The 12,805-nt window shown below is 37.5% G+C and overlaps 1 protein-coding gene across 3 annotated transcripts in view; it reads right to left on the bottom strand.

The window, feature by feature from the left end:
* The window catches only part of LRRC36 (leucine rich repeat containing 36), a 49,951-nt gene that overhangs the window by 14,681 nt on the left and 22,465 nt on the right, over nt 1-12,805 (bottom strand). For all 3 annotated transcript variants that reach the window (XM_059905190.1, XM_059905191.1, XM_059905192.1), the window contains exons 6-7: nt 4,739-4,866; nt 2,483-2,528 (exon numbers count right to left, since the gene is read on the bottom strand). In XM_059905190.1, the coding sequence (XP_059761173.1) occupies nt 2,483-2,528; nt 4,739-4,866 (174 nt within the window). The remainder of the gene's footprint in view (nt 1-2,482; nt 2,529-4,738; nt 4,867-12,805) is intronic.

Genomic DNA, 12,805 nt, shown 5'->3' with positions numbered 1-12,805 from the left:
AACATTTTTACCAAGGGCCAGTCTATACAGTAGGGGAAAGATTATAGAACAATATCTTTATGTAAGAAAAAGAATCTAAGAACAAGTAATGAGATTAGATAATTCAGACTATCCCTCCTGTTGAAGATATTTAAAAAGTGGGATGATATATGTTCTTAAAAGCATCAAAGAGCTAATAAACTAGTGAGGAATTTCTAGGCCAAAATCTAGAAAACAGCAAGAACTCATATAGGTGAGTCTAGCACTTAAAGTGACTTTTACCCTAAGGAGCTTTAGGGTGAAAGGTATAGAAGTCCAAGTTCAGGATCCATCCAAGGTAAGGAGTACGAGAAACCACCCCCTCACCCACTCCCCACATTAAGATGGAATCCTAATCAGGATACAATCTTCAAAGTAAAGGTAAACTGGAAATAAACCAGCCCTTGTACACTGGTAATCCAGGTTTGCATCATTTGGGTGGTCCAGGGAACCTCAAGCCTTGAGCCTGGATTAAGGTGATCCCAGGCTGATAGTGTCCCAGGCAACTGGTAGAAGCAAATGAAAATCTGATCTGGAAAAGATATCTTCATGTAAGACTTTAAATCATTCCTACAAATAGTTTTTAAAGTACAATAGCCAGCAAGTAGCCAAAACAAACAAACAAAAAAGGAAATAAGACAACACAAGTGAGAATGAGTAGAAAAACCAGACAACATGCAGAAAAATTTGAATTAACAGATGCAGCCTATAAGATGGCTATTTTTACTATGTTTAAAGATATATAAAACAGCTGGGAAATTTCTGCTTGTAAAAAGTGACAGATTTGAAAAAGAACCAAATCGAATTTATAAAACTGAAAATAAACTACGGAGATTAAGAATTCAGAAGACAAGCTTAACAACAGATTAGACACAGCTGAAAAGAATGTTAGTGAATTTAAATATGGGTCAGAAGGAGTTATCCAGAATGCAGATCAAACCAAAGAAAGATGAAAAATATAAAAGAATAAGAGACAAAGAGGACAAAGTGAAAGAGGACATACATTTACTTAATCAAGAGTCTCAGAAGGACAAAATAGAAAAAATGGGACATAAATAATTTTTGAAGCACTTTACAGAAATAATGAGACAGAATTCACAAATTCAAGTGTAATAAATACCAAACAAGATAAACAGAAAGAAGTCCACACACCATAGTGAAATTGCAGAAAATCAAAGACAATTGGAAAATCTTAAAAGCAGCCAGAGGAAAAATAAGACAGATTATCCTTGCAGGAGTGACAAATTTCTAGCTCAGTGGTTCCCAACCTTTTTGGCACCAGGGACCGGTTTTTGTGGGAGACAATTTTTCCACGGACCTGGTCGGAGGTGTGGAGATGGTTCAGGTGGTGATGCGAGCGATGGTTCAGCTGGTAATGCAAGCGATGGGGAGTGATGGGGAGTGGTAGATGAAGCTTCGCTCGCTCGCCCGCCGCTCACCTCCTGCTGTGCAGGCCCAGGGATAGGGGGTGGGGGGGACCCCTGTTCTAGCTGACTTCTCAAAAGCAACCACAAAAGATAGAATTCAGTGGAATACCTTCAATATTTTGAAAGAAATAACTGCCAACATAGAAATTTATACCCAGCCAAAATACCCTTTAAGAATGATAGTGAAATTGGGGCATTTTCAGACAAAAACTGAAAGAATTCATCACCAGTAGACACACACTAAAGAAAATTCTAAAAGATGTACTATAAGCTAGAGGAAAATTATCTCAGAAGGGAAGTCTGGGATTAAAAAAAAGAGAAGTAAAGGGACTGCCCTGGTGGTCCAGTGGTTTAGAATCCGTGCTTCCAATACAGGGGGTGTGGGTTTGACCCCTGGTCAGGGAACTAAGATCCCACATGCTGCGTGGTGCGGCCAGAAAATAAAAATTAAAAAAAAGAGCAAACAACGTGGTAAATACATGGATAAATTTAAATGAACAATGACTTTATAAAAATAGTATCTTGTGAGTTTTAAAAATATAGAGAATTAAAATCCATAATAATAATACATAAATCAGGAGGGATTAAAAGGAGTAAATTACTTTAAGGTCTTTGAATTATCCAAGAGAAGAGTTAAGGTATTGATTAATTTTAAAGTTGAATAAGTTAAGGACACATATTATAGTTTTGGGAATAATACCAAAAGTATAGAAACAGTGTATAACTTGTAAACTAGCAGAAAGAAAAAAATGGATGAATAAAAACATAATAAATCCAAAAGAAGGCAAGAAAGGTAAAAGAAACAAGGAATAGTCAGCCAAAACAAAAAGTCAAGAACAAAGGAAGTCAGAATATCCACTCTTCAACATGAAAGACCTCACAGGTCACTAAGCATCCAGGGCAGCCCCTTATGAAAGCAGAAAATAATTCATCACGTAGTCTCCCAGGACTGAGACATCTCCATCTTCTCCCAAATCCCATCACACCTAGATTTCTCTGACTAGTGTGCAGAAAAATACTGTAAGCAAAATATTTACCATCTTCCTGGTGATTCTCACTTGGCATCTCCCTTCTTGCCACTTCCTGCATCCAAAAAAAAGTTTCAAAGTTTAGGAGAAGGGAGTCAATGGGCATTCAGACATGAGTTTAACTAGAACAGGGAGGTTCAGAATACTTTCCTATTAGTAAGCAAGTCCATCCTTGCAAACTAGGGAAAAAGATCCTCAAGCAAAGGTCAAGATTTAAGCTTATTTTAAAATAGTCACAATACAAAGAGATTCTAGAGTTGCTTTGGAGCAGATAAGGGGATGACTTGAAAAGACAAAATATCCTTAGATGGTAAAGGACATACCAAGCAGTGAAATATTGTATTTTCTCTGCTTTAGATAACTCAGCATAGAAGTTAGATGGTACCACCTTTTCCAACTTATTTCTGCTAAAAGAACTCCCACACTTATTTTACCTCTAGTAAAGCTGAGTATCAACCATAGGAGCTACTGAGACTTTTTAATAGGCTGAAAATTAATCTAAGGCATAATTAAGCAAGGATTGATACAAAGTAGAAAGCTTTCTAGAGTTTGCTTTTTACAAAATCATCTTCAAGTATTCAGCATCTTTTTGGTAGTTATGCAGAGAAAGAAATCCTACTTCCTATTTCTTAAACTAAGAGGACATATAGCAGGCTATTCAATTTCCTTTTTTCTCACACTTCAAGAAGTAATTTCAAAGTTTTTTTAATCTAAAAAGTGCTATTTAATGTTAACTGTAGATTACAGTATACTTTGTCTCCATTTCCTTTAAAAGAATACCAATTTTTTAAAAAAAATGGTAATTGAAATAGTTTCTAAATTACCCAAGTAGAATCTCCAAAAACAAAGAAACCAACTAAATGTTAATCTGTCTTTTTATAAAATGAAGGTATTATAAATTCAACCTGAAATCTTACTATCTTTTTCTTTGTACAGTGTTGATTATCCAAATTGTGGATTAATCAGAGTCTTTCCTTCTCTTCTTTTATTTATTTATTTATTTATTTATTTGGGCCCCGTCTTAGTTGTGGCAGGCAGGCTCCTTAGTTGCAGCATGCGAACTCCTACGTGCAGCAAGCATGTGGGATCTAGTTCCCTGACCAGGGATCAAACTCCGGCCCCCTGCCTTGGGAGCGTGGAGTCTTAACCATTGTGCCACCAGGGAAGTCCCTTTTCTTCTCTTCTTTCTCCTTCTGGCTACTTTCAGCAAACTTATTGCTCATAATTTATCAATAAAAATGCAGACAAAAGGAGAAGTTGAATATGAAGTAGTCAATTCTGCTTCCTGCATCATATTCATTCATATAAATAAGTAATGGACTCCCACTAATTTTTTTCTTTAAAAACTTATTTTTAATTCTTCCCTCATCTTGCATGATCTCTACCTCTTCATTGCCCACAACTTCTATGCCATCTTTACCCCTTAACTTTTCTTTTTTTATGTTTCATTGAAGAGGCAGTGCTGGGAGAGCCACCCCTGAGATGTTAAGATCCAGTAATTAAAAGGCAGAGTTAGAAAATGTAAAGAAGCCAGGTAACAGGAAATGGAGACATTGGGCAGAGAGGAGAAAACTGAAAACCAGACAAAAACAGTTGTATCCCTGTTTGAGTGCCAAAATGCCTGGCATAAAATGTGCTAAAGTTATATGTATAAATATACTACATTTGATCAGGTACTGGGGGAGAGGGAAAGGGGAGATTGAAATTAATGGAGAAGGCCCTTTGCATCCTGTCTTGTGCTTTCCTTTTAAAGTGTCTAACATGCCTTCATCAAAAAAGTCCTCTTAAGTCAGACAGAGAAAGACAATATCATATATAGCTTATATGTGGAGTCTTAAAAAAATGATACAAATGAACTTATTTACAAAACAGAACTAGAGTCACAGATGTAGAAAACAAACTTAATGGTTACCAAGGGGGAAGGGGAGAGGGATAAATTGGGAGATTGGGATTGACATATACACACTACTATACATAAAACAGATAACTAATAAGAACCTGCTGTATAGCACAGGGAACTCTACTCAATACTCTGTAATGACCTATACAGGAAAAGAATCTAAAAAAGAGTAGATATATGTATATGTATAACTGATTCACTTTGTTGTACAGCAGAAACTAACACAACATTGTAAATCAACTATACTCCAATAAAAATTAATTTTAAAAAGTCCTCTTAGACCTTCACAATAATTGAGAGTCCACTGGATTATTAGCATTAATCATTGACTAGTCCACAGATCAGCAGGAAAGTGAGTACATTACCTGTGTCCCCAGTGGCAAAGTGTCTAATTTCTGATCTGGTATACCATTGCCCTGGGTTACAGAAGTACTTGTTGGGGAATCCTTTACTTCCCAGTTAGGGAAGGGAATAAAAAGTCCTTTGTTTGAGCCTGTGTCAAAAGAAAAGGCATACAATGAAGCACTGACCAGACTTTAAAGGCAACATGTCATATGGAAAGATACTAGAAGAGAAGTCACAAGATTGAGAGTTAGTTCTGGTGCCACTACTTGGAGACCATGTGAACTTGGACAAACTGCTTAACCTCTCTCAATCTCTCCACTTGTAAAACAGTGATGATAAAATCTAAATTTCCTATCTCTTAGAGTTGAGGTGAGGTTAAAACAAGACAATGGATATGAAATGGCTTCATAAATTATGAAATGCTCAAGAGAAATTAAGAAGCAGGCAAATATTTTGCATACTTCTGAAGTGAATATATAATAAACTTTGACACCAATTCAACAATCTCCAGCTATAGGGGGAGATGGCTGGAAATAGACTCCTGACATCAGGCATCTCCAGGGCTTTAATCAACAGTCTGCAGTGATTCATCATTTTAAATCAGCTTCATCATTTCAAACCAGCTTCTTTCTGCCTTGATTTCCTCATTTGTTCAAAGAAAAAGACTAATCAGGACCTATTTCATAGAAACGAATGCCAAATCCTTAGGTTTCCCAGTATTTTTTGCCTATCATTAGAGAAACAACTTTAAAAATAGAAAGGAAAAACAAACAAAAACTGTATCCTATCCTGGCCACCTCAAAAAGAGTTAGTTAGGATTTCTATTAGATTGTAACACTTGTACAAAAGTTTTTGCATATCCTTGATTGATACTTATTAATTGCAGAATTCTGGGATTTGGGGTCTTCTGGGGGACCCATGGATGAAGATAAGAGGTTTTTGTTTAGGGAGGTTTTTTTCTCTAGTAGGATTGTATAAGAATTAAGATGGTTTCCAAAATTTGGGCCTTAGTCAAACAATGTGCTCTTCTGCTAGTTCCCATGTTCAGGCTCTGGCAACAGAAAGCTACTATAAGGCAGGGCAACTGAGAATACAGAGTGAGAATAAAGCCAGCCTTTTGAAAATCCAGCCCTTCTGTCCATTTGGAGCTCTAAAATGCTTCTTATTTCTGAGTTGCCTTTTGGGAATGAAATGTCCTACTACTTCAATACAAGATGTTCTTCCACCCTTGTACTTGACAGAACTGTATTTCTCAAAGTGATATAAGCTGTCAAAGTTTATGTTCTGTGGTTCCTTTGCAGTAGCAACACAGGAAAAACAAAACAAAACAAGGTGAAGTAGAAATTGCTGATTTTAACTTGATTCTTAGTAGAAAATTAGAATGGTTAGTAAGCTGTGACTTTGGGTTCAAGGCTCCTCTTACCCCTTTCCTACAGAACAACACAAAATTCCCAGGTGTCCAAGACCCTGCTCCATCCTGGTTTTTCTCCTACCCTGCTAATGCTCTTTTTTAGATTCACGGGTTCTTTTTCTTTCAACCTACCTCTTGGTTCAAACAAATCCCCCAAGGTCCAAACTCTTTGCTGAATGCTATCATACCTTCTCTTTGGTGTCAGCTATCTCCCAAATCTGGATGACCCTAAATCTAAATCTCTTAACTCTGATCTGTCATTTCATGTCCAGACTTAAGTTTTTTGAACTGCCCCCCAAAGAGTGCCTTATAGACAACTAAAAAGTCAGTATTTTCTTTTTTTTTTTTTTTTTTTTGGCCACACCGCACGTCTTGTGGGATCTTAATTCCCCGACCGCGGATTGAATCCGGGCCCAGCAGTGAAAGTGCTGAGTCCTAACCACTGGACCACCAGAGAATTCACAAGTATTTTCTAAATCGAACTCATAATCTTCACTTCCAGGCCTACTTCTGCTGATGGTCCCCACTTCCATCCCTAACCCTGGTCTTAATACTGGCATTACTATTGACCCAATCCCTCAAGATAGAAACTTGTTCTTTGATGTTCTCTCACTCATCTCAAATGTCAATCAATTATCAAATTCTATAGAATCACTTTTTTTTGGTGGGGGGAATCGTTATTTTAATTGAGATATAATGTACATGCCATATAAGTCACCCTTTTACAGTATACAATTCAGTGATTTTTACTGTATTCACAAAGTTGTACAACCATCACCACCTTCACTTTCCTCACCCCAAAACAAACCAAATTAACTGTCACTCTCAATTCTCTCCTCCCCACCAGCCCCTAGCAAGCATCAAATAGGATTTGCTTATTCTGGACATTTCATGTAGATGGAATAATATGTTTGACCTTTTGTATCTGGTTTCTGTCAAGTAGCATGATGCTTTCAAGATAAACATTGTAGCATGTATCAGTACTTCAATACTTTTTAGGCTGAAAAATATGCCTTATATGGATATGCCATTATTTTGTTTCTCCATTCATCAGTTGATAGACTTTTTGGCTATTATGGATAATGCTGATTTCATTCCTGTACAAGTCTTTGTGTGGACATATGCTTTCATTTCTCTTGGGTATATATCTAGCAGCGGAATTGCTGGGTCAAATGGTAACTCTAACTTTTTGAGGAACTTCTAAATTGTTTTCCAAAGAAGCTATACCATTTTCTTTTCCCACCAGAAATGTATGAGGGTTCCAATTTCTCCACATCTTTGCTGTCACTTGTTATCTGTCCGTTTGATTCTAGCCATCCTAGTGGGTGTGAAATGGTATCTTCCTTGTGGTTTTGATTTGCATTTCCCTGATGGCTAGTGATGTTGAACATCTTTCATGTGCTTGTTGGCTAGTTGCATAACTTCTTTAGAGAAATGTCTATTCAATCTTTTGCCCATTTTCTAATTGGGTTGTCTTTTTGTTATTGATTTGTAAGAGTTTTTTTGTATAGAATGGATACTAGACCCTTGTCAGATATATGATTTGCAAATATTGTCTCCCATTCTGTGGGTTGCTTTTTTACTTTCTTTGTTTTTTTAATTAATTAATTATTATTATTATTATTTTGGCCACACCGCGCGGCATGAGGGATCTTGTAAGTTCCCCAACCAGGGTTGGAACCCATGCTCCCTCCAGTGGAAGCACGAAGTCCTAACCACTGGACTGCCAGGGAATTCCCCAGCTTTTTTTACTTTCTTGATAGTGTCCTTTGAAGCACAAAAGTTTTAAATTTTTATAAAGTGTGACTCAACTATTTTTTCTTTGGTTGTTACACTTTTGGTGTCATATTCAAGATATACGCTCACTCCTGAAAAAGATAAACTGACACCTTGCTCTGCTACATTATGACTAAGCATGTCATGTACCACAGTCAGGAAAAATCAGGAAAAAGAAACAATTTGCATTCTGAGATAATTTTTTTCTTGTCTTATACTTCAATTTATTTTCTTCTTTTTCTTCAGATGTAAAATATATCCAACACTTAATTCCAAAAGCAAATGTATTTATGACATTGTTGTCCAGCCCAGGTTTTTATACCCATTTAACCAATGTGATAGGACCATAATTCATTATCATTTTACCACTGAAAATTGTTTTATATTTTTAATGACAGAGAAATGGCTTTATAATGCTGATGCTGGTGGCAAAGAATTAATAGTTGGCTACTTCAATTACCAGTAATCTTAGATGGATGAGGCCCTGCTTCACACATTTGGCCAAAAACCTTGCAACCCATCTGAGGTAGAAACAGAGACGCACTACCCAGATCCCTTTCAAGGAGGACTTGATTTACTCTTCAGAGTGTGTCTCAGCTACAGAGAACTACCTCCTGATGTCATGCCCTTCCAGAGGCAGTCCATATGCAGTGACCAAATGGGGCCCAGGGGCAGTCCTTGCTCTAGAGCTGTCCCTCTGCTCAACTCTCCTTCCTCCCCTTCCTTTTGATATTGATCTCTAATAAACATCTTGTACCCTAGATTCCACTGAGATAAAATTTTGAGAGCAGAAATAATGGGTCTAGCACTAGCCTCCAAAATAAATGAAGGGGATTTCCCTGGTGATCCAGTGGTTAAGACTCCACACTCCCAATGCAGGGGGCCCAGGTTCGATCCCAGGTCAGGAAACTAGATCCCCATGCTGCAACTAAGAGTCCGCATGCCACAACTAAAGATCCCACACGTGGCAATGAAGATCCTGCATGCTGCAACTAAGACCCAGCGCAGCCAAATAAATAAATAGATAAATATTTAAAACAAAACAAAACAAAAAAACCCAGAATAAATAAAGATTTGCCATTTTCTTTAAATTGCTTATCCCCAACGAGGACAACTTAATCCCCGACTCTTGAAGTAATATATATGATATATATTATCATATATTATTAGTATATATAAATTATAATATATATTATAGTATATATAATATATATTAATATATGGTAGCCATTGTAGATATGATAATAATGAAAGGAAATTATAGTTTTTTCCCACCATGAACAGACTGCCTAAGTAACCTTGTGTTTTTCCCCCTTAAATATGTGATATGTATTTCATTCAAAATTCAACTCTTTGGAGTTTGGACTCCTTAGCAAAACATTGCAGGTAAAAACACTTAATGTTTTATCTCCAAGTTTTCTTTTCATATCCTCAAGGATTTTATCAATCTGTACCTCCTCATTTGCATTCACACTGCTATTATTGCCCTATGTCAGGACATGTCCTTACTATCTCCCATTGGGACTACTGTTCCAATTTAGAGTTATCTCTCTAAGTCACACATTTAATCATGCTTACCACCTAAAACACCTTTGCTACCCATTTTCAAGAGAATAAAATGAAAATGTTTAGTAAAGAGGCCCTTTGCAACTTGGCTTTAGTCAAGCACCTTAGCTCCAGTCACAAGCTGAGTCAATTTCCTAATCTGTCACACCTGTTTTTTCTACTTCTCTATGCACTGAACGCCCAACTATGTCCAATGAATTCTATTTGAATGCCTAACCTAAATGTCTCCTTTTTGTGAAGTCTTTCCCCAGGTCCCCAGTCAGTACTAACTGCTAGTGCCTCTCCCCCATAGTTCTTTATCTCTATCACAGTCGAACTCATGTCTCAGCCTGACTTGTAACCTAATAGCTATGATAAATCTCTCTGGTGTGGGAGTATCTGAAGATCTGACACTGTTGTGTCATTTCCTAATGCGCCTAGCCTCTAACACAGGATTTTCCAGTAGATATACACTTATTCGCTGAATTGCTCTCACATCCATTGTGTCAGAGATTGCCAGTTGCCCTCCACTATATCCTTTATTCACCTCTTAGAACCCCCAATAACATCCCTAGACTGCCAACATCTGGATTTCTATATGAGGGAGAAATGAACTTCTACCTGCCACAAAACCTTTCCTCATTTGCTCCTAGCACACCCTGAGCCTCTATAGCATATGCCCATCTACATTAGTGTTTCTCAAACTCAACATCCTCATAAACTCTGAGAATATGAATCCAGTCTGAGAAACTTCAATTTAAGAAACTCAGTGTATAAAAAGATATTTTAAAAAGCAGATTATATTGGGTGACAGTTTGGCAATTTCTTATAAAACTAAACACTTGGTATTTACCCAAAGGAGTTGAAAGCTTATGTCCCTACAAACACCTGCAAATAGATGTCTATAGCAGCTTTTTTCATAATTGCCAAAACCTGGGAACAATCAAGATGTTCTTCAGTAGGTGAATGGATGAACAAATATTCCAGATAATAATAATGGAATATTATTAAGCACTAAAAAGAAAGTAGCTACCAAGCCATGAAAAAATACGGAGGAAACTTCAATGCATATTACTAAGTAGATGAAGCCAATCTGAAAAGGCTACATACTGTACGATTCCAACTATATGACATTCTGGAAAAGGCAAAACTGTGGAGACAGGGGAAGATGGCAGAGTAAGAAGCATCTTGCATCTGTCTCCCACCTAGGCAACAACTGCACTGGCAGAATTCTGTCGTAACTATTTTGGAATTCTGGAGTCTATTGAAGACTTGCAACTTCTGGGGGAAGATGTGGAAGGTAAATTAGGGTTAATTTTGCTTAATTTCAGTTCTTAGCAAAGTAGCAGCTACCCATCCCTCATTCCTCATGCAAAAGAATTAAGCTGGACCCTTACCTAACACATACACAAAAATTAACTCAGAATGGACCAAAGACCTAAATGTAACACCTTAAACTATAAAACTCTTAGAAGAAAACATAGGGAAAATGCTTCATGACACTGGATTTGGCAACGTGACACCAAAAGCAAAGCAACGAAAGAAAAAATAGACAAATTGAACATCATGAAAAATTAAGGGGCTTCCCTGGTGGCACAGTGGTTAAGAATCCGCTTGCCAATGCAGGGCACACGGGTTCAAGCCCTGGTCCAGGAAGATCCCATATGCCGCGGAGCAACTAAGCCTGTGCGCCACAACTGCTGAGCCTGTGCTCTAGAGCCCGCGAGCCACAACTACTGAGCCCACGTGCCACAGCTACTGAAGCCCGCGTGCCTAGAGCCCGTGCTCCGCAACAAGAGAAGCCACCGCAATGAGAAGCCCGCGCACTGCTACGAAGAGTAGCCCCTGCTCGCAGCAACTAGAGAAAGCCCGCACACAGCAACAAAGACCCAACGCAGCCAAAAATAAATAAAATAAATAAATTTATTTTAAAAAATTAAAAATTTTGTGCGTCTAAAAACAATATCCACAGAGTAACAAGACAACCCACAGAATGGGAGAAAATATTCGCAAATCATATATCTGATAAGGGATTAAGAGCTAGAATATACAGAGAACTGCTAACACTCAACAACAAAAAAAACAAACAACCTGATTCAATAACAAAGGACCTGAATAGACATTTCTCCAAATGAAGATATACAAATGGCCAATAGCACACAAAAAAATACTCAACATCACTGATCATTAGGGAAATACAAATTAAAAATACAAGATACCACCTCACACCCATTAGGATGGCTACTATAAAAAAAACAGAAAATAACAAATGGTAAGGATGTAGAGAAATCAGAACTCTTGCATACTGTTGGTGGGAATATAAAATGGTATAGCTGCTATGGACAACAGTATGGCAGTTCCTTAAAAAAATTAAAAATAAAATTACTATATGATCCAGTAATTTCACTTTTGGGTGCAAACCCCAAAGAAGTGAAAGCAGGGTCTTGAAAGATATGTGTATACCCATGTTCATAGCAGCATTATTCACAATAGCTAAAACATGGGAGCAACCCAAGTGTCCATCAACAAATAAATGGATAAACAAAACGTGCCACAACTAACTGAGCCTGCACTCTAGAGCCCGTGCTCTGCAACAAGAGAAGCCACCACAACAAGAAGCCCACGCACCGCAATGAAGAGTAGCCCCCACTCGCCACAACTAGAGAAAGCCTGTGAGCAGAAACAAAGACCCAACGCAGCCAAAAATAAATAAAAATAAATAAATCTATTAAAAAAAATATGGAGATGGTAAAAAGATCAGTGGTTGCCAGGGGTTAGAAGGGGAGAAAGGGATGGCTAGGTGAGCACAGAGTATAGGGCAGTGAAACTATTCTGTGTGATACTAAAATGGCAAATACATGTCATACATTTGCCAAATCCATAGAATGTACAACACCAAGAATGAACCCTAAAGTAAACTAAGGACTTTGGGTGATGATGTGTCACTGTAGATTCATCAGTTCTAACAAAAGCACCACTCTGATGCCGATGTTGGTAATGGGGGAGGACTTGCATGTGTGGAGGCAGGAGGTATATGGAACTCTGTACTTCTGTTCAGTTTTGCTGTGAATCTAAAGCTGTTCTAAAAAATATTCTATTTTTTAAAAAGCAGACTAATACTGCAAAAGAGTATTTTTGCTTTTACATCTTTTAAATATTTTTCAAAACTGCATCAAACAAAAGCACAAAATTAAAGGGTCTCACACTGCCTATGGACCTCTAAGATATATCCCTGGACTAGGAGTCCACAACCCTGAGTTTGAGGAATACTGATCTGTATCATTCATTTGACGTTTTCATATGCATTGCCTGAAATTGTGTTACTTAGCTCTTTCATGTTTGTCTCATTATCCTA

The sequence above is a fragment of the Balaenoptera ricei genome, chromosome 19 (genome assembly GCF_028023285.1).
Source record: "Balaenoptera ricei isolate mBalRic1 chromosome 19, mBalRic1.hap2, whole genome shotgun sequence".
Classification (NCBI taxonomy): Eukaryota; Metazoa; Chordata; class Mammalia; order Artiodactyla; family Balaenopteridae; genus Balaenoptera; species Balaenoptera ricei.
This window is presented reverse-complemented; position numbering and strand designations above follow the sequence as displayed.